The 26,774-nt window shown below is 36.5% G+C and overlaps 1 protein-coding gene across 5 annotated transcripts in view; it reads right to left on the reverse strand.

The window, feature by feature from the left end:
• KCNQ5 (potassium voltage-gated channel subfamily Q member 5) overlaps nucleotides 1-26,774 on the reverse strand; it is a gene marked incomplete at both ends in the record, with an annotated part of 479,225 nt that overhangs the window by 155,878 nt on the left and 296,573 nt on the right. For all 5 annotated transcript variants that reach the window (XM_084228523.1, XM_084228521.1, XM_084228524.1 and 2 more), the window contains one exon: nucleotides 6,796-6,886. In XM_084228523.1, the coding sequence (XP_084084649.1) occupies nucleotides 6,796-6,886 (91 nt within the window). The remainder of the gene's footprint in view (nucleotides 1-6,795; nucleotides 6,887-26,774) is intronic.

A 26,774-nucleotide genomic window follows, 5' to 3' on the forward strand; every position in this document is an offset into this window, starting at 1 on the left:
AAATGTGGAAAGTGCTTTCTTTCCTTAATTGTACATAGAGAAATGGTCTTTTTCAGGCACAATTTCATTATCTTTAACTTAAACAACTATTTCTTTTGATATCTGAAATGCTTTTCTCAGGGCAACTTACTTACTATATTATTATCCCTTAGTTAAGATTCAGTGTAGGTGTTTTAACTATTCCTGCTTTTTCTTTTCAGTCATCAGCAGATTGATGAGGGTCGTCAGTCCCCATGAATCATTTTAAAATTTATTTGCATTTTCTTTGATGAAAGACAAGTCAAAGAAAATAATTGCAGTTTTCAATGCTCATTGGGATATTCTAAGAACTTTCTACAGTAAATTATAGGGATGTGATAAACATAAAGAACAACTGCTCATTCCTCATATCTGATTGCTTAATATCTCACACTGTATCACTTCTACCACAAACATAAAATTTAAATTCTCCAATGGATTCTTATCCTTACTCTGTTACCCTCTCTTACAATGTTTAATGCCACACTTTTATATGTAAAGACTTAATGTAACCTTAGTCCATGCAAATCCATGTAATTTTATGCACAAACCTTTTTACCTTGCAAAGAATAATAAATGTGTTTGTGGTTGATTCCCCTCCCAATTCTGACAGATGGGAAAAGGCAACAATGTCTCTAATTCTTCAATATCATGTTATATAATAGATAGTTATATAGCAGTTTTAAAAAAAACCCACATACACTCATAATTTAAAAAAAAAAAACCACAAGCACCCACATTAGAAAACGAAAACAGGCATGTAACAGATTAATTATGTAGTTGTTATTAGCTCTTCAAGGGGACTCTTCACTTTCCAAAAAAGGATTCACTACAGATTTTTCTTTAAATAGTAAGCTCCACTAGTGTACTTTAGATATAATTAGATCCGCCTAATTGGATTTGTACACATTTCAGGAACTGATTCATTGTGCAAAGAAATGGAAAACCCATGTTTGCTTTGCTACATGAAGCAAAACCAGCAAATATACATATGCTCTATCTAAAAGGTGCCAAACACCCAGATGTTTGGGAAAACCTGGATATTTGACCATGTGTTTGAGTAATATCCAGATGCTTAGCACTATCCTTTGTGGTCTGGAATCTCTCTAACAAAGTAGGGGGAGGGGGTGCAAATTCACTCAGACATGCTCTCCACTGCTAAAATTAATAATGACATTCCTTTCAGTCCTTTGGGTAGGCAATTTAAAAAATGACCACCTTCAATGAAACTTTTGCCAATGATACGTAATTTTCCTTAAGTAGAGGTTGTCTATTTTCAATGTGTTGAACAATCCACATTTAAAGGTCTAAAATGAATACTTTAAAATTAGTCTGGGCAGCTCCCTGCCCACCTGTGACTATGCAGGTGACTCTCTTTTTTCTTTCTCCTTTTCCTAATAAACCTGTCCTTTTAAAATGTAAAGAAACAAGTAAAATGTGGAAGGCAAAAAAGTTATCCAACAGAGAGGAAATGAACTCTGAACAGTATTGTTCTTATGAAGATGGGCTATGAAATGCTAAAACACATGACTGCTGGCTAATGAGATCAAAACAAACCAAAACAAAACTTTCCACGACCATTTCACCTGAAATAGGAGAATATGCCCTTCACAGCATGTTGCTAACCTAACAGATACCTCTGGCACTATAAGACATACCGTAATGCTTGACTACCCAATGATGATGGGGTTGATTGTTTTCACAAAATAGTATTTGTAATGTTTGATACAAAGAACTTCTAGTGGTCTGAATTGATACATTCATCTGTAATAACTTTGTATGTGGACACTTTATGAAAAAGAGACTTACTTATTTTAGGTAAAAGAGCTGTAGGCATCACTTCCATATGTGGTCCATAAAGAAGCCTAGACATGAGTGCTCCCTGGGTGGTGGTGCTTTGGTAGAATTATTAATCTTGACTAAGAAGAAAGAGAATGTGAGGTACCTGGATTACCTGAAAAATTCCAGTCTTATAAGTCAACCAGGCCAAGGATGGACTTAAAAAAAAATTGTATTTTTTTTATTGGGGTAAAGTTGATCACAACACTTTGTATGATTTAGGAGTATAGGTTCCCTTATCTTCAGATGTATTTGCCACACTATACCCACCACCAAAGCACCAGTAATCACCCACTATAGTCCCTGGGTCTTCTGCCTCTTTTGTTTGTTTCCCCCCCCCGCTCCTTCTGGTAGCCTTGATGATGCAATTAGATTTCTAGGGTTTAGTTTCATTATTCCCCTTTTTTTTTTTTTTTACATCTCACACATGAGTAAAATCATCTGGTGTTTGCCTTTCTCCTTCTGACTTATTTTGCTTATCATAATTCCCTCCAGTTCCATACATGTTGTTGCAAATGGCAAAATTTCAACTTTTTTTTAAATAGTTGAGTAGTATTACATTGTGTATATATACTATAACCTCTTAATCCACTCATGTTTTTGACCACTTAAGTTATTTTTAAGACTTGGCTATTTGTGAATAGGAGCTGCAGTGAATATAGGAGTGCCTATATCCCTTTGAAATTAGTTTTTTTTTTTTTTGCATTGGGTAGATAATTAGGTGATAAATTACATAGTCATATGTTAGATCTACTTTTAATATTTTGAGAAGCCTCCACACTGTTTTCCATAAGACCCATAAGATTGGGTCTACAATCCCACCAACTGTGCAAGGGTTCCTTTTTCTAAAGATGGAATCCTGGCTGTTTTATGCTCAATGCATGCTTATATAACTTAATTAGCCATTGTAAAAATTGGGAGGAATAAAGTTGATATTGTAAGTTCCTTGTTTTGTTTTAATGAGAAATACATAGGGCTTACAAAAGAAAGGTAATTTAACAATTTTAGCTCCCTTTGAGTTTTGAAAAATTTATAATTTACAGAAAATTAACACCAACTTTAAATTGTGCTTGGCTTTTAGGCATACAAGCTTTGCATCATTTTCTTGGTTTCCTAAGTGTTATCTACAATGAAGGCAGAATAAACAATCCTGTTCCATCTGGGGTTATCCCTGTCTACTGCTCCACTCAGCAGATGAGATGCTGAGAAAAGAGCTTATAAAGCCCTGAGCCTGTTTTCAGATACATTTCCCACAGAACTACAACATTAAAAATCTGTTTCATTAGTCACTAAAAATAAGTGGTTATTATGAACACATGCCACACACTCAATGTATGTTATTGGGTCTCTTTTAGCTGGATGAACTTGTTTGGGTAAAATGCTGCCATAATTAACAGTGTTTGTAGTTTAAAAAAAACAACTCTTACAAAAATACACGTTTTATATTAGAAAAGTATGATCTTCTTAAATGTAGCATCTTCAAATAATCCACAGGTCACTTGTTCTTGCATCCCTCAGGACCCCGTTATATACGGAAGAGCCAGTGATAACTTCTGCTAGCTTCTTAATGCTGGGTCCAGTTCTAAGCACTTGAATTTAACTAATCCTCCTGACAACTCTATGAGGTAGGGTATATTATTATCCACTTTCAATAGATGAAAAAAACAAGACACAGAGAAGTGATTTCCCAAAGTTACACCCTAAAGAAAGAGTGACAGAAGTATAACTTCTGGTGCCTGGTTCAGTCACCTTCACACATTCAAGTCTGTGCTCCTCTGCTCTGTGGAGAGAAATAAGGGAAGCTGGCGTATGGTGTGATACCTCAGTTCACAAATGAAAAGAATAAAAGAGCAAGTTAACACAGCTATCCACTTAGCTTGTAACCAAGGCCCATGTTTCAGAAGTTTATAAGTAGCTTTGGATATGCAATTCCGGATGAGAATGATCGGGGCCATCCTTTGGGGTGGAGGACAGAGAGCTGAAGCCTTCTTCAGAGACCTAGAAGATAAACTTAGTCCAGTCCTTGGCAATAGACTACATCTAATATGCTAGTGTTCTCAGGAAACAGAGGAATATACGTGTCAAAGAAAGCCCTGGGAAACTTGTCCAGGGGGACTGTTTGCCTACAGTTGTTCCCTGTTAGAAGTATGGGTGCCCAGAAATAGAATGAGAGTTAAGGTATATCTTTTACTACTAAAAATGGGACAGTTATTAAAAATTCTGCAATTACTATGCATGATTTACATATAATTCCTCCAAATTTATTCTTCTGGTGTATTTACGACCAAAGGAGAACAAAACTCTTCTGTAAATTTTTGTGAACATTTGAAAAGTTATTCCTGTTGCTATTTGAATGGCAACTCATTAGCTATGCCCCATCTTGGGAGCAAAAAACACTACTGGTCAGAACTATGTTCTATTCTGTTTGATTAGATATTGGCAGGATACACAGACTTTGAAATGGATTGTCTTAAATATGCATGTTAAAAGAATAAATAAGACATTCCTAAATGATTAAGGTATTTCTTGTTTTTCCCAATTTTCTACAACTGATTAAATTTTTATGATATCCAAATGAACTCATTGTTAAAAAATTAAAACATGCATGCTTTCTAATTTGCTAATTACTATAAAAGAAAAAGAAGAAAAACATAAAGCTATATTTGAAGTTTTTTGTTCAAATGAAAGTTTTGTAGAAAACATTAGTGAAAAGAATAACATCAGTAAAGTCTTAGTCCTGCCACACTGTCTGCATATTTCTAGGTAGGTATAAGAGTACAACTTTGGTGTAAGACTTACACACACACACACACACACACACACAAATATTATTCGGCCATGAAGAAGAAAGAATTCTTGCCATTTGGAAGATAATGCCTTGAGGGCATTATGATAAGGGAAATAAATCAGACAGAACAGAAAAATACTGTGTGATATAATTCATATGAGAAATCTTAAAAAGAACCCAAATGCCTAGAAACAGATGGTACACAGGGACTAGCTGGGAGAAAGGGAGGAATGGGTGGGGATGGATTGTAGTCAAAGAACACATTTCTTATTAAAAGACAAAAAGGTTTTACAGATCTAAGTTAACTGGTGACTTCAGTTAATTAGACTGTTGGAAATGTGAAAGTTGTTAGGAGAAAATATCTGGAAAGTTCTGATCCCCAAATGGTATGTTAGGTGATGGATGTTAGCTAACCTTATTATGCTAATCATTTTGTAGTATATATGAATATCAAATCATCACATTGTACACAAAATTATATGTTATATGTCAATTATATTTCCATAAAGCTTAAGAAAAAAAGACTAACTCTAGTTATTAAACTTTCATTAATTGGTCACTGCTCAAGAAGGTTAAAAAATCAAGATACTAATCATTTTGCATTTTGTAATAACATGAGCTTCTTAGGACTATTTAGAAATTTACTAGAAATTACTAAATTTATGTTTCAGAATTTTGGGAGGATATAAACCTAACATTTTGGTTATGGAGAAATCTTTTCATAGGTATTTTGATGCTTGATTTATTCATAATATATCTCATGGGTCATGCAGCAGGTCCAGTTTTTCATGTTCTGGAGTCGAAAAATCACATTTATATTTCAGTCTAAAACCCCTACTCATGGTTCTGTATATGAACCAAAAAGCCAGCTGTGCCTCAGACCTTGGGCTCAGATCATTTGCTGTTATTAATGGGGTGCATAAGGCTAAAAGCCCACTTGCTGCCCAAATGGAAACCTTGTAAAAGAACAAATCCCCAGTGTGCTCTTTGGTCTATCTGTTCTCTATCTTGGGTTTCAAAACAGAACCTTAGCATTAGCAACATACTGCTGAGCACAATTTGTATGGAAACAAATTGGGATAGATTTGTTCCAAGCTCAAAAATGATTTTTCCCTAATGTTGGTCTAAAAGACTTGATGAAGTCTTGGTAACTTCAAGCACAAGCTAGTCATCTGAAAGTATGGACAGAAAGAGCAGTTGTTCTGCTCAAGTTATATGAGTTGACATCTTTCAATTTCCACCTTCAAGGTAAGGATAATTTTCTCGTATGAGATGCTTATTGCTGTATACAACCAATGTGTTTTTTAGGGCACATAGTCATTTACCCCATCCTCTCTTTACCTATCTCTTCCTCTGTAGTCCTCCAGGTTTTACAAAAGGAATGAGTTGTTCCCATTTATTGTTCATTCAGAGAGTTCTGAGACTGTCAAGTCTGATATTTTTGGACTAAGTGAGTGGGTCAAAATGGATGTAAATGAATCAAACTTTCAATCAGATGTGATTTGAGTATAGAGTGCTATAGTTTAGTTGTAATAGGAAGTATAAGAGCTTAAAAGGCCCAGAATAATTCAGACTAAAATATCTTGGGGTCTTTTTCCATTTTAAAATGAATTGAGCAATTCTGTGTGGTTGAGGATTGACAGCATAATGGAAACAACAAACTGCAGAATTTCTCACCAGGTAACTGCATTAGTAGCAAAACTCATAATAGTCTGTTGGTTAAAAAGAATATGAAGGAGCCTTCTGTTTTCTTATGAGGTGCTATATTCTCAAAGTTTTTAGTCAATTATATTTAGATACTGCCAATTGTAGTTATTAGAAAATGCTCTCTGTCCTGTAACTTTCAGCAATATAATGAAAGACTAGATAAACATTATTAAAACTGCTTCCAAATAGTGCCTTCTATTTATGATGCAATTATAACACAAAATATCACTATGCATTAGCAATCCTAAACATTTCCATATGTTCCTCAGGACTGATTAATGGTTCAAAGAGTGGGCAAAGGTTTCAGTGGTCTTTGAAACTTTTATACTTCACTTATTTCTGGATACAACTTTCTGTGGGATAAAATGTATAGCATACATATTATAGACAGTTTTAAAATTATATAAAATTTATGAACATTTTTGCTTATATGTTCCACTTACCAGAATCAAGAGGCAACTGGAGGCCAATTTTGTGTGCTCAGGGATGGTAGAAAACACTGACAAAATCAAGCAACCAAAGACAAGGAGAAAACTGTAAAACAATAAAAAAGAGAAATCTCATAAGAACCTTGCCTTATCATGATAGACTCAAGTTCTTGTTTCTAATGAAAAGGCATCAGACCCATTTAAATTGGCATTGATTAAAAGTTCTGAGAGGGACTAGCCATTTTGAATATCAAAGTGCAACATGATCTCTTGTGCAAATGGGCCTCCTTTGCCTCTTTATTGATGAAGACAAAGAAGGTTGCATGTGCGTGCATGTGTCTGCATATTGCATTTAAATGTGTGCATCTAAGAATTTGAATTTTTCATAAAGTTATTTCCAAAGCAGGAATTCTGAGAAAGTTCTGGAAAGTGTGTTCTCAATCTTGTATCCTGGGAACGCATGCCGAAGCTGTTCTCCTTTCAAAGAAGCAGAATCTGCCTCACATTTGGAGCATGAACTATCAAGTGTTCTAAGTGGTTATTACTAAAGCCACTGCTATTTTGAGAGTCTAATATTGTTCATGAATCCTCATTTGTCATTCATTTATAATAATCATAAGAATAGAAAGGAAAGGAATGATTTCCTCTGCTACATGTATACTGTCCATTTTCTTCCAGTCAAACTGCTACAGAAATGACCACTTAGCACTGATTTTCATACTACAAGGGTAGGGAACAGAAGTCAGGGGCAGCTTCTCTACCAATCAATCTACAGACATTTTTATTCCCAGGAAATATGGAATTTCAGATTTTAGAGGGGGAGTTGAGTTCTCATAGAAAATGATTAATAGAAAGGGTAGGTTGTGGTTTAAAGTTGAAGCTACTGATCCTGAAATGTAAAATTTAAACAATGATATCTGAACTATTTGCTCTGGGTTGTATTTTCCACTTTTGCTTATTACTAAGAAGTTTATTCATTAATCTCCCTTAAAATATCAGTTTCTGTATTCCTTAACATGGCTATAGATTTCATCCCTGCTTTCTCTTGGTTTGCCCTGACTAGCATGCAAGTCTTTGTTATAGATTCGTAAGTCTCCCAACCTTGACGGGGAGTTTCCAAGGGCCTCTAGCCAGGGATTGGCAAATTATGGCCTGGGGAATGAATTTGTCCTCTAATGCCTGCTTTCGTAAATAAGGTTTTATTGGCACATAACCACATTCATCTGTAACACAATGTCTATGGCTGCTTCTATGCTATGACTGCAGAACTGAGTAGTTATAACAGATAGTATGACACACAAGATTAAAAACCATACTCTGTTCCTTTAAAGAAAAGGTTTGCTGACATGCTGGTAGCATGCATTCCTTTTTAAAAAAGTATCTATCTCAACACACAACCTAAGTGAAAGTTCGTAAATGCTTATGTTCTATATGGTGATAATAATTATAAAAGCGGGACATGGTGCTAACCCCACCTCACATGCATTATCTGCGTTATTCTCACAAATTGATCGAGCAGAAAATCAATATTCATGTTTTACAGACACAAAGACTGAGGACAACATTTTGTGACTCATCCAAGGCTTGACAGTATTGTCGACTGAGCATGCATAGATGAGAGTGGCAATGACATTCTAGACTCAGCAAGGCTTTTGGGGAAACTTCTCTATCCCTTAGAACCTAGAAGGAAGAAGTTATTCCAGATAGAAGAAATCTCCATTGGGAAGCAGTTTACTAATTAAAAGACCTCGTACATGATGTTAATTATTCATAATACTTTGACTCATGTATAATGATTCAAGATAGTTTGAATTATACTTCAAATTGGTTCTAATGGACTGAAAATTGTACATGAAAAATCAAATTCCAGTGCAATTACCCACCTACTTCCCAAACTTCTAATGAAAAAATGAAATTTAGGGATCATTAAGATATCTGGGAGGATGATGCAGCATTTAAATAAAGACAATGGCAGATATATCCTCTCTGGTGAGTGGCTTTTAGATATACCCCGAGTCCAGGCTCACCAGAACACATTAAGAAGAGCAAACAGGGGATTAGCTATTAACTAAAACAACTTCCCAATGGTTGTGTCCTGATCTCTGTGCTCAAAACATATCTATACTGTGGACTATTTTGCTAGTTCCTGCACTAATCTTTGGGTGTTGTTTAATCTTTTGCCTTCATGTCACTGTTTTGCCTATTTTCTTCCTTGAACTAATTTTACCCTCCTTTCTAAGAAAAGTAGTCCCTGCATTAGGATTTTCTTATTTCTACAGAAGTGCATTTAAAGACTGCAAGTGGAAGACATTCACTGCTCTGGTGCTCAGGGGACTATGGATGGATAAATACATACCTTCTTTCTTCCCTCCTTTTGTGCTCCCTCCCCTCCCTTCCAATTCTCAACCATTCATCCATTTTTCCATTCAGCAAATACTAGGCTGAGTCCTGGGGATATGAAAATAAGCAAGAGTCTTTTTCTTTTTTATCTTCATGGAATTTAAAGAAAATCGAAGTATACAGAGTAGTAAACAGAAAATTAAAATTCTGACCCACATCATGGTGGATAAAAAGGTTAGGATCACCTTCTCCCCCTTCTGATTTAATTTGATTAAAAGCTTTGCTTGGGCACATCATGGATGCTTGTAGAGCAGATTACATCCAGTTTCCAAAGCCGAGGCTTCAAGCACAGGTTCATTTAGCAAGAATTAAAATGAAGGGAAAGAAAACCATTCGGATAAGTTCTGCTAGCTCTGTCAAGTGTACCATGACATGTCACACTATTGTCTGTCACACAAACACACAATCCCCAGCCACTCATAAGAATAATGCAATGATGAATAATGCAATGAAGTAAGGGATTTGGAGCTGATGTATAAAGTAGATGTCTCACAGAGCTACGCCTGGGCGTTGGCAAATTAATGACATGGACCTTGGGGATGGAAACAACTGCACATGTCCACCTAGGAGATACTTTCTGTAAGCACTTTATAAGCTTTTCATGTTCTAACTGACCATTTAAGTCAAGCACACTCATTAAGAAAGCTTTGGTGCAGGGGATGACTTAAAAAGAGTGGAATCATCAGTTTAAAATAAAAATTGCTAATAGGAAGCAGATAGAGTCTTTTAAAAAAACTTTCAGAAATAACTTCAAAGAAAACTCAACTCTGACTATGTCTCCTTATAAATTGTAAGGTTTTGCTTTAGGAAGTGTGCTTTTCAGTACATTTGATGGAAGACTTTGCAAATGCATCATGCATTATGACTGGAGCACACGTGTAGCATCAGTGACCAGAGATGGCCCAAGCTGACCCCTGCTTGGAGGACAGGCTGCCCAGTAAAATCAAAGCCTCATCATCAGAGGAAATGCCTGCAGCCCATTCTTTTCTTCCAGCATCCTAAATTTACCTTTCTTTCTAAACTTGGCACTTTGTAATATGTCCTTTATGTATAATTTTTCCATCAATGAAGGGCATTTTGCATATGAAATCTATCCATAGCACACCCCAGCTTCTGTTGCAAAGAAATAAGAATTAAATATGATATTTCTAGTATCTTTAAAGGTGATTTGGAATATTTGATTGAAAATACTGCATGATTCTGCTTTCCAAGTGCAATGAGGCTTAAATATTAATAAATACCATCACTGTAATATATGCAAAGTTGCAAAAATTGGGTCATCATTTAGCAGTTTTAAAAAATGAAATATTATATTTTACATGTGTATAAGAGGAAACCAGATAGAGGAAACAGCAATTTCTGCTGTACGTACTGAGTCTCTTAAAAGGACTATAGCTAATAAGAATGAGCTATAAACAAAGCAAGAGAATCCACTGGCTGTTCAAATATGTAAGGTTGAAAATCCTCTCCTGGGGCCTGGGGATAACAAGATTCGTACTGCTTGAGTCTTCAGATTAAATACACTTACATTAAAAAAAATCCTTTTTCTTGGACTTTTCTCCCTACCCCCCCCCCCCCCACTTTGTTTTCTTTGGTTAATCTCCATCAGTTGGGTAGTCTTCTTACTCAGAGTAAAGCATCCCTTGTGAACCTAAAGGCTCCATTGTGGAGTTTCAGGCTTGTGGCCTCCCCTTCGAACAATTCTCACACTCAAACAAAGAGGCACTGTTCAGCCTGATCTCACCGTAGGATTAGGGAATCCTTGGGTTTCTGACTGAGTCTTCTCCTCCAGACAGGGGTCATTTTTAAAAGTTATGGCTACTGCTGTTGCTGATTCCCTGCAACTTGAGAAACTGAACCTTCCAGCTGGCAGAGCCCTCTGGGCACTCTGAGGCAGCACCGTAATGTACAGGCCACCAATGTTGGAAGACTGTTTTCCATTTTGAGTCAAGTCTCCTTATTTGGGTCCTGAACTCATCAGTCCTTGTTCCTGCTCTGAACCGTGGAGGACACACATTCCCTCCTCCTTATGTTAGTTCCATATTGGAGGTTGGTTTTATCATTTCCCCGTCAGTCTTCAGATTAAACACCAAATTCAGGTTTTTGTCTACTTGGTATATGAAACAATGTCCAGATATGTCACTCTCCTTGTCAATGTTTTATAAAGTATGCTCAGTCTGTTATTATATATATATCTCAAAGTGGGAAACAGGACCATCATTATCTTTCATTCTAAGCACATGATTTAGCATTTCGGTACCACCATAAAGTGTCTGCACTGCCAATTCTTTCCAGGGTATCCAGATTCAAACATTCCACTGTCCAATTATTAGCAAAAGTTTGCTTTCAAAAAGGACTGTCCTGAGGATATGCATTTGCTTATTTTCCTGTGCCTTTCCTGCCACATCCCACCTCTCTCCACCTCACCCACCCTACAATACCACACCACAGAGCAAAACTGACCACTGACAACCTGTGTTCTTGGACCTTATTGCCTAGGTCCTTCATGGAAATACTTTCACTAAATTGGGTTTAATTTTCTGCAATCTTCTTGACAAGGATTAAAAAGCTTTCAACCAACTTACTTTAAGAGTTTCTCTGGGGGCCTCCCTGGTGGCGCAAGGGGTTAAGCATCAGCACTATGAAGCTTTCCACAACTACTGCAGAATAAGTTTGATCCCCGGCCAGGGAGGTGATCCACATGGCATAGCACACCTCTCCTGTCTCAACCACTGCTCCCCTCAGCAGTGTATTTCAGTCAATCCACCTGTTCTGCTCCCCACTCTGTCACTGGTGAATCCTCTCACCCCCCACACCTCTGGCCTGTACCCCAGTTCTTATATATAAATTAATCTTTTTTAAAAAGCTTCTCTGTACTTCACTATGTATTCACTTAATGAGTATCACATGAAAAATTTCTCTCAGGATTTTACTGCAAGAAAAATATACATTGCTTCTGGACAAAATGATGGGGCTTTAGTGTATGGAATCAGTGATCTTTTAACATATTTTCCTTCTTTCTTTGGCTTCTAGGAAGCTCAGAGGTGAATATGTGACATATGTGAATAATGGCACAGATCTTTCTAGTATGCATGTTTATGGATTACTTCCTAGTTGACTCTTTTATAGCCGCATGTTATTTTAGACACAAGCATTTATAGGCATTGGGAACTTAGGCATGGTCTGAGCCTAAGAAGGCTTTCATTTTAGTGGGAAGACAGACTTTCAGTTACTTTCATTCACTTATACCTTATGAATTTTGTTAGCAGCTGCAAAATCTTTCTGGATGATATAAATTATTTGGGGTAAGCTTGACTAAATATGAAAGCAATAAAGATGCCTATCATTATTTTCCTTGAAATAAGAGTACTGATACAGCCGGAAGTTGATAATTTTTAAAAAAGCAAATGACACCAGTGACTAAAATTTATCTTAACGTAACTAACCTGTGGAATTGTTTTGTATTTGTTACTTTTACATTTTATGTTAGTCTTGATTCATTTATTCCCAACATTAACTACCAATATCTTATTCTAAGAATCTCCAAATGTCATACAACTGTCTTCAGAGTTTTCTTTCAAAGACTGTGGCTCATCTTTGGAATTTCTCACAAGGTAAAAATCCTCCCGAGTTATATCATCCTGACTGAATTTCTCCTTTCTCTCAAGGATATTATAAAAACACTTTCCAGTGCTTTGCTGGAATCAAGACATTTTATGAACTCTATTCCCCGATAACCTAGACATAAAATATAGGCTAAGTTGGTAACAGATATGGGAAATATAGAAGCGGGAAATAAACATACTTTAGTGCTTTTTGCCTCGATGAACTTCTGTTTGCTTTCTAGTCATCATAGTTGTTTTTCTGAATTTATTAAAAATAATTAGATTAATATTTGATGTGGAATATTTCTAGGAGTTTTTATTCCAGCTCATAATATACAAAGCACAGGGGTCCCCTACTTTACTCCTTTTTGCCACCCAAGATATTTTGGGTGCTCATTTGGCATTATGACATTAAAAAATTTACCATGGGGCCTCCCCGGTAGCGCAGTGATTGAGCGCTGGGTTGCGAAACTGCCTGAAGCCTCTGCAGCGCCGGTTCGATTCCCGGCTGCTCCCCGGCCACCGGAGGAGGGTCCCACTTGGCACGCAGACCTCTCCTGCCACCCGCTGCTCCCCTCAGCAGTGTATTTCGGTCCTTCTGCCTGCTCTGCTCCCTGCTCTGGCTCTGGTGAATTCTCTCACCCTCCCACACTTCTGACTGTACCCAGTGCTCGTATAAATAAACAAACAAACAAACAAACAAACAAATAAATAAATAAATCAATCTTTAAAAAAAATTACCAGTAAAAGTAGTCCAATTTCATGCACAAATACTTTGATGCTTATAAGTCAAGAGCTAGCAACATGATCGTATTAGAAATGACTGATTTTCCCACCATGTATTTTCACTTTCTCTGAATCATATTTGAAAAAAATCACTTTTGGCTTGAAAATTATTATTTTCAAAATACAATAATAAAAAGTTGGTTAGTATTTTAATTGTTTTCTCTCAGTTATTGTAACAATGCTGGTCCCGAGCAGTACTATATTGTTTCTATTTCCACTCCCCCCCCCCAGAATAAAAGACCTTTATGTGTGGTGGCATGTTCTGATCTATGAGTCACTTGAAATTGTTCTTAAAGATAGTGGTTCTTTTCTTCATTTAAATGTGTTCTTAGTTACATGTCTTCCATTTGAAAATAGAGAGTAAACATCTGAGTTCTTTGGAGGATTTCTGGCTAGACAGATTGGTTTCTTTTGATGCTTCTTTCTAGCTCCTCTTAGAGAACTGTGTCCAGGGTTTCAAATCTTTTGTTTTTACTATTATTGAAAATTGTTTCCCTAACTTCTAACTATGTTTCTTTATTTATATTCTGTCTGCTTTAGTCTGTGCATTTTATAAAATGAATTGTAACCTCCTTGAGAAGTGGCCACAAGAAGGGGAAGTTTACACTCTTCTTAATTGCTGTCCCATCTCGGTTCACATCATAAATCTGGAGTCCTTAAAGATTCTCCCTGGGTCTGGAAGGAATGATGTGCTATCAAAATGAAATAGAAAAATATCTATTTTACAATTGCTGTCAAAAGGTATATTTTCATCTTAGTAGATGAAGGCAGTCTGTGATTGAATGGAATGACTGGGAATGATCTTCCCAATAGAACAAGGCAACAGAGCCTGAGGTCTGCATTTTAGAAACACATCAGTCAGGTTCTTGCCTCTGCAATTTATGTTTCTAGGTCCTTTCTTTTTTTTAAGATTTATTTATTTATGCATACAAGAACTGGGGTATAGGCCAGAAGTGTGGGGGGTGAGAGGATTCACCAGAGACAGAGTAGGGAGCTGACAGGCAGACTGACTGAAATACACTGCTGAGGGGAGCAGCAAACGAGTCAGGAGAGGTCTGCTGCAACATGTGGGTAGCTCCCTGGCCGGCCAGGGATCAAATTCGTGTTGCAGAGGCTGCTGATAGCTTCACAGTTCTGTGCTCAACCCCTTGAGCCACCAGGGAGGCCCTCTATGTCCTTTCTAGGAAAAGATAACTGAAACTGAAAAACAGTGTATAATGTGTAGAGAAAATGAATTTAAAATAACAAGCAAGCAAAAATAGTCTTTCCTATTAACATATATTCAATGCATGTAACAGGATAGTGTTCTATTTAAGATTTAATATTTAATATTTTGTTATATTTTCCCCCATAGAAAACAGCACCATCTGAAGTTATCATTTGCTTGTTTATTTCTATCTCCTCTGCTAGAATTTAAGCTCCATGAAGACAGAAACCTGTCTCCCTTATTTGCCACTTTTTATTACCAGCAATCACAATCAACATAAATACTAATAAATTCGTTTATTCATGCAGCATGTATTACTCAAGTATCTGCCATGTACTAGACCATGTTCTAAGTGTTGAAGCTATATAACAGTGAGTAAAATGGACAGAATTCCATTTCTTATAGAGCTTACATTCTAGTAGAAAGATAGGTCATAAACAAAGCAAGCAGATAAGATGTATACAGAGTGAGAGACTGATAACTGGATGAGAAAACACACAACAGAGAAGTAGGATGGGAGGCAGATGTTGGGGGTTTAAAAGTTTGGACAGAGTTCCAGGGAAGGCCTTACAAAAAAAGATGCCATTTATTGAATTTCAAAAGTGAAATCCCAAGATCCATCAAGCCAAAATAATAGTGAATTTGGAATTTAGCCTGCAGAGGCCTTCCAGGCCCTGTTTCCTAAAATGGGACTGATTTTATCATGCTTATTTCCAGTTTTAAAACTTATGGTTCCTCTCTCTTGCTGTCACATTCAAACTACTTTCTGCCTTTTAAGATTCCCACTAGAACATTAACTCCCCCATTCTTCCAGAGAGACCCGCTGGGCAGGCCTGTCTCCTTTCTATTTTCTGTACAATATCATGCTGTAATATAATAATGTGATATAATAACAGAACTTAATCCTTCTGTGTGCTGTGTTCACTGCCTGCAGCCATAGTCAGCAAGTCACATGTCAGCTGGTCCCCAAGCTTATGCTTTCTGTCCCATCTGGAATCCTTTTTCCATATTTCTGCTTGCTTCTCTCCTGTAGTTGCTCTAAGCATAAAATGAAATTGTGTCAAACTCAGAATGTTTGTTTTAACATAACAGGTAAATAAGTACCAGATTGAATTAAAAGTGCCAATTGAGTATTGCACTAATACATAATTGCTACCTAATTTCTGCAAGTTTTCATTAACAAGGATAACAATCATGACAAAGTTAAATTAATTTAGCAATTAAAATCTCTGCTTATAAAGGAAAGGTTTTGAAAATGTAAAACATGAAAAAATGCCCAGCAAGTTATGAGGTGCTCAAATAATTGGACTGTGTGTCTAAGCAAACCCACTTGAAGAATGAGGATGTATTCGTTGGGTTTAAGCTTGTATGACAATGTTCTAATGTTCTCAACGTTAACTGGTGACAGTATCTTCTTAACATCCAGAGCTTTGGCGAGCTGGACCTCAGTGTTCCATCCCTCACTACTCTAGTTTCTGGGAAATGACTTGAGGCTGCTACCCTAAATAATCAGTAGTAGCACTGTGAAACTGCTGGGCTGCAGTCAGTACGTGGAAATGAGCCGCAGTTGAATTGACCAGGCAGAGATTCATCATTACAATGATCACTAATGACTGCTGACTGAGGCTGCTAGGCTAATGACCAGGCAATCTGCTAGTCCAGGATGGAGAAAGGGGCCACAGCAAAGGAACGTGCTAATTATAGCCAACATGAAACAAAAGTGATCCGTAAAGGGTGTAGAGGAGGCAGCATTTGTAAAATCTATGTGAATGTTCCTTTTAAAGTCACCTTTTTAGAGATAATTTCAGTGCTGACACTATGGAAAATAATCCAGTCTAATAGTTTTGATAATATGAACTCAGGTGGATTAAATTTTCCACGCTTTGTTTCAAAGGGTCTGTTTATGCTAGAAAGTGAGCTAAGGCAAGGGCTAAAAACATATGTTAAGACGTGTTTGACAATAGTTGCCTGGCCTGAATCTTTTTTCCCACAGGAAAGGTCTCAAATTTATTGGGCAAATAATGATTTAATCATTGTAATTTTCTGTGACTATATGACAATAACCACTATGTTACCAGAAAATGAAAAATAGAAGTTCTAAAAGAACATTTATTTGAATAGTATTATTAATAGGGAACAAAAGTAAAGGGGTGTAAAATTATTTTCCCCTGCAAGTAAAAAGCAATTTTAAAGTTTTATAATTGATAAAAAAATCAATTATGAATTTGAAAAGCAGATCTTCCTTGAAAAGTTTTGAGAGCAGTCATATTTTGTGAGAAATCTTAGTGCACATTTTTGGTTACATATACATACAAGAGGACTAACTACTTCTTATGCAATGACAGTTTTAAAGATCTCAGGGAATAAAAACATGCAACCAAATGGAGCCACAGGCTTTGCTGTGGTGGCTATGGGCCAGGGAATTGCTACTGATTTTCTCCACTCTATTTGGTCTACAGAAATAAAGTAGTCAAGTGACTAAAACAGCAGAAAACAAAATCTTCTTGGCAGTATACCTTATGATGTGGTACAACACCAGGAAAAAAATAAGCCCAGCAGCAGATGTCTCCAGAGAGTAATAACCATAAACTCTGAAACTACTACACATGTAAGTACCTGCCCAAGGCATGTGGGAGATACACCTTTCTCTTCTCATTGACCTAAAATGTACTTGGTGTTCTTGGTGACTGAAGGGAGCATAAGAGGCTGTGTTGTACTGGTGGAATCATTGAAGTATTTTATAAACCAGCATCGCTGGCAAGCAGTGGACAGACTCTAGGCAACCCACACTTCCGCCTCCAAAATATCTTTTCAGTTAGTTTTAAATGCTGTAGATACTTTTGAGGTCCAGTAAGCAATTGAAAGGACATGTTTTCTTTTGCTGCTGCTCTATAGGTAGAGACAAAAATTTTTTTTTTGGCCCAAATATTGAAGTTGCTGATTCCATGTAGATAAAAATACAAAAACAAAAGATGAGGCAAAAAAGTGGCTCCATCTACTACATTACCTCTGAAAATTCTATAGATATTTGCTAAAATTTTGTTATTGTTTCAGGTACACAGTTAAAAATAAAGCATGTTAAAAGTGATGGAAGATGTAAAAGTAGAAAGTGGCATTACGTGGATATTTTCCCTAAATCTTCAGTTTCCATGGGCACTCTTCCTTCTACCTTAAAATGAAAACATCAGTTTGCTCATCAGTTAGGTTACAGGAATGCATTAAACAACCCTTACATCCCCATTAGCTTAAAATTCAGTTGCTTCTGGATATTCTGATGTCTCTGCTTCTGTTCAGAGAACAATGGCAAGAAGGCCATTCCGTTGAAGAGCCAGAAATAGCTTCTGATTCCTGGGCCCTTCAAAATGTTTTAATGGAAAACATTGTTCAATTAATGAGACTGGCAGGGACCCAGAACTATCTGCACAATCTAGGGGAAAAGAACTACTTTCCATTTGTTGCCAGAAGAAATTCTAGGCTTTGTCCTCTCCCACTAGTTATTGTCATCTGCAGGAGAGGAAGAGAAAGAAGATTTACAGTAAGGATTGGCAAACTTTTTCTATAAAGGAAGAACAGTAAATACATTAGACTTTATAAGGCATATGATTGGTCTCTCTTGCAGCTACTCAGTTCTGTAGATAAAGTGTACAAGCAGAAACACATTATATAAATGAATGGGTATGGCTGTGTTTTAATAAATCTTTATTTATAGAAGCAGGTGGTGGGCCATTTGGTTCATGGGCTAGAGCTTGCCAACTTGATTTAGAATTAAGAGACAACAATGTGTTTTTTATTCTTAACTACAAGACTACTTTAATTCTCCTGCTCAATAGTCCATCTCCCAGAAAGGTTTAGTGAGTCTCCTTCTAATCAAGTCTTTGTGATAAAGGGCCCTCATGAATAAATTTCTTCCAGAATTTATTTCATGTTTAAAGGTTATCATTCAAAATAAATTAAAAATTGGAAAAAAGATTATTTTTATTATACAATGCTTTCCCCCTCTTTCAATTTAAAAATAACCAAAAGACAAATACATGCAGGCAAAGTGATATCATATACCTTGAAACTTTTTGGGAAGGACTGAATTTAATACTATTTTGAGATTGATAGAACTAAGAGAAAGCAGTTTCCTTTATTCTTATTTTGTCATTTGTATTAGATGAAATCAGTTGATTAGAAGACTATATATAAACTTTGTCTTTTTTAAGTTTTGCTTGTGGAAAACCATAATTGAGAAAAAAGCACTAGGAAATGAACTAGGTACTACTATCTGTAATGGGTATCGGACAACCTTTTCATTACTATAAAATTCCAAGAGCTTGAGAAGTTTCCCAGAGTATATCTCTTTGCCATGAAGCTTTGGGAAACAAAGCCATTTAGTGTTCTCAAGCTTCAAAATGATTTCTATAATAATTCAGACTTTTAAAAGATTTCCACAGAACCCTTACATTCCAATAAAAAATGCTTTAGATGCATATATACATACATACTTTAAAAAATAACTCTCTAACATTCAATGTTTAAAAAATCCATGGAAACTCTAAAATGTACTATAGACCCTAAGGCAAATTTTTCCTTTCACTGAGTAAAATACAAAAATTTTAGACTTGGATCTCCTTTATCTGACCAAATAACTAGAATCCTAATAATATAATATGGCTGTGATAACCAGTAACCTATGGCCAATAAAGTATTAATTGAAGGCCACGTGTTGTAGAAAGTGAAACAACTTTTTCTACTCACTCAGGACATCAGTGAATGAATGAATGGATATTGTTTCTTCTGCTTGCCAAAATGCTTGCTTTTCCGGTTGATTTAGTGAGCCGGGGAGATTTGGTAGAACTAGCATTGGATTAGATATTAGATGGCCTGGATTTCAGTTAAGCTTCATTACTTCCTAGTTTGGAATCTGAGATGGTTATTTTATGTGTCAACTGGATTGGCCACATGGTGCCCAGATTAAGCATTATCTAAGTGTGTGTGAGAGGTTCTTCCCAGATAAGATTAGCATTTGAATTGGTGGACTCAGTAAAGTAGACTGTCTTCTCTAATGTGGATGGGCATCATCCAATATATCGAGGGTCTGAGTAGAATAAAAAGGTGGAGAAAAGAGGAATTTACACCTTTTATTTTGCTTCATGCTTGAGCTGGGAAGTCATGTCATTGTCTCTCAACACTGAACTGTGATTCATACCATCTGCTCCCATGGTTTTGGGGTCTCGAGACTGAATTATACGAACACTGGCTTTCATGTGTCTCCAGTACAGATGGTGAGCCTTTTCACTCTCCATAATTGTGTGAGCCAATTCCTGATTATATAGAATACAGTTTATTTATATATATGTATATATAGATAGCATTTATTGAAAATATTATGAGAAATTGGTTTCATGCAATTATATATAATGTATGTATATATGTATATATATATGCAATATAATATTCATATCTCTTATTGGTTCTGTTTCTCTGGAGGACTCTGAGCAATACAGAACTCTTGGTGAATTCCCTGATATTCTCTGAACTTTGGTTTCCTCATTTGTAAAATGAGAAGTCTAGTACTTGCCGAGCACAGGTAAGATTTGTTTGTGTATATGATGAAATAAAAGCATTACACAAGCAAAGGGTGCTCTTGTGAGAGGATTATAAAGTCCTTGAGAGCCGGGCTTTGTCTTACATTGAATCTAAGAAAAAGTTACTGAACACCTACCTACTAGGTACCAGCATTACTTACCAGGAACTTATACAAAAACAGCTCAATAATTACTCATTGACTTGTATTAGTTAATGGCAAATAGATATTTACCTATTTCAATAGAAAATGCTGGTCCTTCTAGGATGGTTTATATTTCTACCCTAGATTTCTGAAAGGAAGAATCTGAAACCTGCTTTCACCCAGGGAAGTTTATGATTGAATTGGCAGTGATTTGCAGAGGTAGAGGCTGTGCCAAGTGCTGATATGGCTAGACATTCTCTTTACCAGTTACTAGGAAGGCAGTATAGCCTTTGATACCATGGAAAATCCATAACAATTGTTCCTATTTCTACAAAAAAATGCCTGTCACAAAACTCATTAGAACATATTTAATACCTCTTATAAAGTTTAATTCTTCTCAACTGAGTGATTAGATTTGGTATTTCTAAAATGCATGTGGAGAAAAGACTCTGTGATTTTCTCTTTTCAGATCACTGTGTTGATGTTGTGTACATGCGCATAGGTAACACACACATGGTGCTAATCAAACTACTAAACAGTCACATCAAGGTTTAGATATTTAATTCCAGGAACTTAATAGTTATTTTGCTTCTGTAATCATAGTGGGGGAATCAATGGAGTATAAAATATAAGGAGCAAAATAGAATTAAGCATGTTTGAATTTAGGAGGAATATTTTCTTGATAGCATTTTTCCCATAGCATGTCCACTATGCAGGTTGTTTAAACTCCTGCTAGGCACATATATATGCAGCAAAATACAAGAATACTAATTTAATTTCTGTAATGGCAAAAAAACCCCTTTAAAATGATCATAATTAAAGATCTCATTATAACATAATGAGATATTCATTATAACATAATCAGATATTCAGAGGCTGACATCCAGAGTCCTTGCTCACGTACTTGAATTTCTGAAATTCTCTAGATGCCCTTAGACAAAATAAAGAAAAATAAAAATATGGAAATATATATAGAGGAACAACAGTTGACTAATTTTGTGGATGTAATGCTGAATTCAACATACAGGGACTTCCTTTGACCTTTAAGGTATGAGGCCTGAGAATCTGACAACCAAGAAATAATTTATCATTTAGAAATGCAATAAGTTATCAGTCTTCTCAGCAAGACACAGAACAGAATGACACATAAGTGGGGGAGACCTGAAAAGGGGAATTCTGACACAAATTGGGGGAGTGATGAAAGTTAAAACAATATTCCAATACTATTTGTGAGCTGTCTTCCCAATGGAGGGGCGACCACTAATCAGCAAGCTAAGTTACTATGACAAACTATGTGAAATTCCCATTAATGTATTTCAGAAAGAGTCAAATTTCAGCAATTTTATATGGTTCAGTCTTACAGGTTATCCCTGCATTATGCTTATACTTTGTTGCATATTTAGTTATACATTGATACACATTCAACACAAAGTTCATATATATCATATCCCCAGATTCAAGAATAATTTCTTGGGGAGATGAAAGAAAAACTGACTTTCAAGCTAACAATAGTCATAAAACATTTTCTCTGTCTAGAGGATTTGTAGTTACTTGTTTATATTTTCAGATAGTCGTAGCTTGTATTTTAGGAAAGGTAGCTTAGTAAATATTAAAAAATACCTGGATTGACCATTTAAAAAATAAATATACTTAAAAATGAATACATTGAAATTGAGAAGCAACTAAAGTTTCTTAGAGAAGCCACAGTACAGTTGGAAAGCTCAGATTGGGTATTTTCTGCTTACTCAATTCAGTTTTAGGTTAAAACTCAATTTCACCTACTGACTGGATGACCAGCCAAAAGGAAACCTAGCATAGAGCTCACATTATTTATTCTCATCCCTGAAGTCAGTCATATTTGAGATATGAATAAACAATATGTGCTGCTGAGTTTGCAACACAGGTTCACCTCATGCTTCCTTATGTCTAACCAAGATATTATATTTGCACATCAGTTTGTCTGTATGACACATGAATGTCTATATGTGAGTGTGTGTGCCCTTGCACTAAACCTAAATTATGGAAGCAAAGATCTTAAATACATTTTTATTCAACCTTATAGGAAAATCTTAATGAGTTTTAGGGGAATATCTGATTATAAGAATATATAAAAATTATGACATTGCATTAAAAATATTGTAAAAATAGGGGCCTCCCTGGTGGTGCAAGGGGTTGAGATGCAACCTATGAAGCTGATTGCAGCCACTGCAACATGAGTTCAATCCCCGGCCAGGGAGCAACCCACATGGCGCAGCTGACCTCTCCTGACTCGCCCGCTGCTCCCCTCAGCAGTGTATTTCAGTCTGCGTGTTCTGTTCCCCACTCTGTCTCTGGTGAATCCTCTCACATCCCACGTGCCTCTGGCCTGTACACCAGCTCTTATCTGCATAAAAATGAATCTTTAAAAAAATTGTAAAAATAAGCAAGCAAATAATAAAGAAATATATAACTTAGAAAAAGTGCCTAGTAGTCAATGTTTGTACCTTTGCCTCCTTCACTCCCCCAAATAATCAATGTCAATAATTTGGGAGATATAACCTGAAATTCCCTTTCCTCTCCTCAGTGTTATACTTTTTCTCAATTACTTTCATTTAAGACCAACTTCCTCTGAGATTCTTTTCTTCATCAACTGGTATCATAATGATATATCTCTTCTCTATACTCTCAGTGCTTTGAGTTTGCACTTAAACCTTAATTAGAAAGTTTTAAGTGTCTCCCTATTCAGAATTACCCACGCTGTGTTCCATGGAGTGCCAATATCCCAAGACATTTTCATAGATCTGACTCAAAAAAGGGTTTCTCTCTCAAATAGATCTAGGGAATGCTTGGCTCAATGAGAGTAACTAGGTTTCTTTATCACAGGATTTCTGTGCTATCTAATGTGAATGGGGAAGTTCTGGGGGAGACTTTAGTATACCATGTTTCTAATCCTTGGACCAAAGAGCACTAGTCCTACCCATTTTAAGTGACACTTGTAATTCTTCGAACCCGGTACAGCAAACATTACATTCTTGAAAGCAGGGAATGTGTCCTTTATTATTTTTGAGACTTTTTAAAAAAGATTTATTTATTTATACATACAAGAACTGGGGTACAGGCCAGAGTTTTGTGGGGGGTGAGAGGATTCACCAGAGATATAGTGGGGAACAGAACAGGCACCTTGACTGAAATACACTGCTGAGGGGAGCAGTGGGCAAGTCAGGAGAGGTCTGCTGCGCCATGAGTGTCACCTCCCTGGCCGGGGATGGAACTTGTGCTTGTAGTGGCTGTGGTGAGCTTCATAGGTTGCATCTTAACCCCTTGCACCACCAAGGAGACCCTGCTTTTTGAGACTCTTGTAAGTGCATAGCATAGTTCTTAAAACATCAAAGTTCCCAATAAATATTTGTTGAGTGTTTCATATGGCTAAAGGAAATTAAGAAAAAAAAGAATGAAAAATGTTGAAAGGGTAATATGTACTAGAGACTCCCACCATACACTTTTCTCATTGACTTTTTTATCCTTAATGATAAAGGGCTGCCTTTTGGTTTAGAGGTACATCTTAAAATTACATAACATCAATAGCTATCACTATGCTGATCAAAAGTCATTGCAGAGAGAGGGTAGAGGGACTGGTTATCAACTCAATGTGAGAAAGAAAAAATTATTAACTAAAACTTTTGCAGGGCAATAAATATGTTTCTATTCTAAAGAGGGTTATAGAAAGGAGGAAATAAAATCCTAAAGTTAATACTATTAAGTATGTAACATTTAATTTTCTATGTATGAATAGGGTTTAATGGGAAATTTCATAATTGTGGACCTTTCTCCTTCAGCACTGCTGAAAAAAGGCCAGTGCTGAAACTTTGTTCCATATAGTAAAATGCAAGGTGGAAGAAAGTAGTGTACCTTAAATATATCTCCACCTTGTATATCAGTTTCCTCTATTACAAGATATAAAAAAAAACCCATTGTCATCCATTTTTTCCCTCCAAAAACAAATCTTCAAGGCACAACTGAGTGGATTTAATTAAACTCAGCTGTTGGCAAACACTTCCAATCAACCTGTGCCAGATTTTGAGTCATACAGGAAGTACTGGGATCCCAAACATGGCTGTATAAAGTAAATTCTTCTCCAAGAATTTCCTTTGTGAAGTTATCCTATCCCACAGTGCCTCTCATCCTGACCTGCCCAAGATTCAGTTATTATGGGTTTCAAATTGAGTTTCTATTTTTCTACTGAAGGTTTAACCTTAATATAAATATTTGAGTGTCATCACAGATTTGAGAGAAGGGTCCTTTTAAAAATAGGGAGAGGATCAGAGGGAGGGGAGAGGAGCACGGGGGACTATAGTGATGGTTCATGGGTGCATTGGTGAAGGAAACTCTGTGGGGACTACAGTTGAAAGGGGGGGAACAAAAATTGTTTAAAAATCAACAATGATGTAAAAATATATAAATAAAAAGAAAATTAAAAAATTTGGTTAACTTTTTAAAACGAAATATATCTTATGTTCATTGCAGCATTATTTACAAGAGTCAAGACTGCAAACAATGTAAGTACATGAGTGCCCATTAATGGATAAATGGATAAAGATGTGTCATATTCATATACATGTATCAGATATTACCCAGTCATAAAAAAATGAGTAAAATCTTGCCATTTGTGACAACATGAATGGATCTTGAGAGTATTATACTAAATGAAATGTCAGACAGAAAAAGACAACTACCATACCATTTTACTTACATGTGGAATCTAAAACACAAATAAATGAGAAAACAAAACAAAATGAAATCAAATAAAACTCAATAATACAGAGAAGAGAATGGTGGTTTCCCGAGGGAAAGGGATTGGGGGTGGGTGGGTGAAAGGGGTGAAGTGGGTTAAGAGTTGCAAACATCTAGATATATAATAAGCCATGATATTGTAATGTATAGCATGAAAATTAGTGAATAATTTTGTATATATGAAAGTTGCCAAGAGAATAAATCTTAAAAGTTATCATCACAAGGGCCTCCCCTGGTGGCATAGCGGTTGAGCGCTGGGCTGCAAAGCTGCCCGCAGCTCTGCAGCACCGGTTCGATCCTAGGCCGCTGGCAAAGATCCCACATGGCATGACAGACCTCTCCTGCCTCGCCCGCTGCTCCCCTCAGCAGTGTATTTCGTCAGTCTGCCCGTTCTGTTCCCCGCTCTGGCTATGGTGAATTCTCTCGCCCTCCCACGCTTCTGACCATACCCAGTGCTTGTATAAATAAATAAATCTTAAAAAAAAAAAGTTATCATCACAAGGCAAAAAAATTGTAGCTTTGTGTAGTGGTGGATTGTAATTAGAATTATTATGATGATCACTTTACAGTATATACAAATATCTGATTATCCTATTGTACAACTAAGGCTAATAGGTTATATGTCAATTTACCTCAATAAATATTAAAAAAGAAACATAACATTTCAGTTTCTAAGTTAGATATATTTGACTTCTAATGATAAATGTGTTTAAACTAATGAAGAAGAAAACATGTATTAGGCTTGTGAGGACAAAGTGGTGAAAGTGTATTATCTCTTCAGTCCCTTCAGGACTTCACAGGAAGGGCCATCTGATGGGTGGACTCAGTCTCACAGGACTGGAAGGCAGCACCTCCCAACTTTATCCCATAATGCGTCATTGAGGAGACCCTTAAACACCTGCTTGGCAATTCCATTTTGTAAAACCAAGAGGTTGATCTGCCCAAGTTCAAACATCGCTTCCAGCTAAAACCAAACCCATGACCATTTTTTTTCATGTGGTGAAATAATAATAATAATAAATACATAGATGAAGTGAGTTATTCTCTACTTACATAAAGCATTTTGTTACATTTTGGTAGCTATAAAATGATTAAATTCTTTTATACTTATCCTAGTCATGAGCCTTTCCTAAACATTTAAGTGACAGTGTCTACACCTAATAAATTAAACTTTAATAGCAACCTGATTGTTGAATTTGGATTTAAGAACATATAAGCACTGTTATTATTATTTTTTTTAATTTTCTAGAGGCATGTCTTATTTATTTATCTATTTGTTTGTTTGTTTGTTTGGTTTATACATGCACTGGGTACAGTCAGAAGCCGGGAGAGTGAGAGAATTCACCAGAGCCAGAGCAGGGAGCAGAACAGGCAGAAGGACCGAAGTACACTGCTGAGGGGAGCAGCGGGCGGCAGGAGAGGTCTGCGCGCCATGTGGGACCCTCCTCTGGTGGCCGGGGAGCAGCTGGGGATCGAACCAGCGCCGCAGAGGCTGCGGGCAGCTTCGCAACCC

The sequence above is a fragment of the Talpa europaea genome, assembly GCF_964194135.1.
Source record: "Talpa europaea genome assembly, chromosome: 2".
Taxonomy (NCBI): Eukaryota; Metazoa; Chordata; class Mammalia; order Eulipotyphla; family Talpidae; genus Talpa; species Talpa europaea.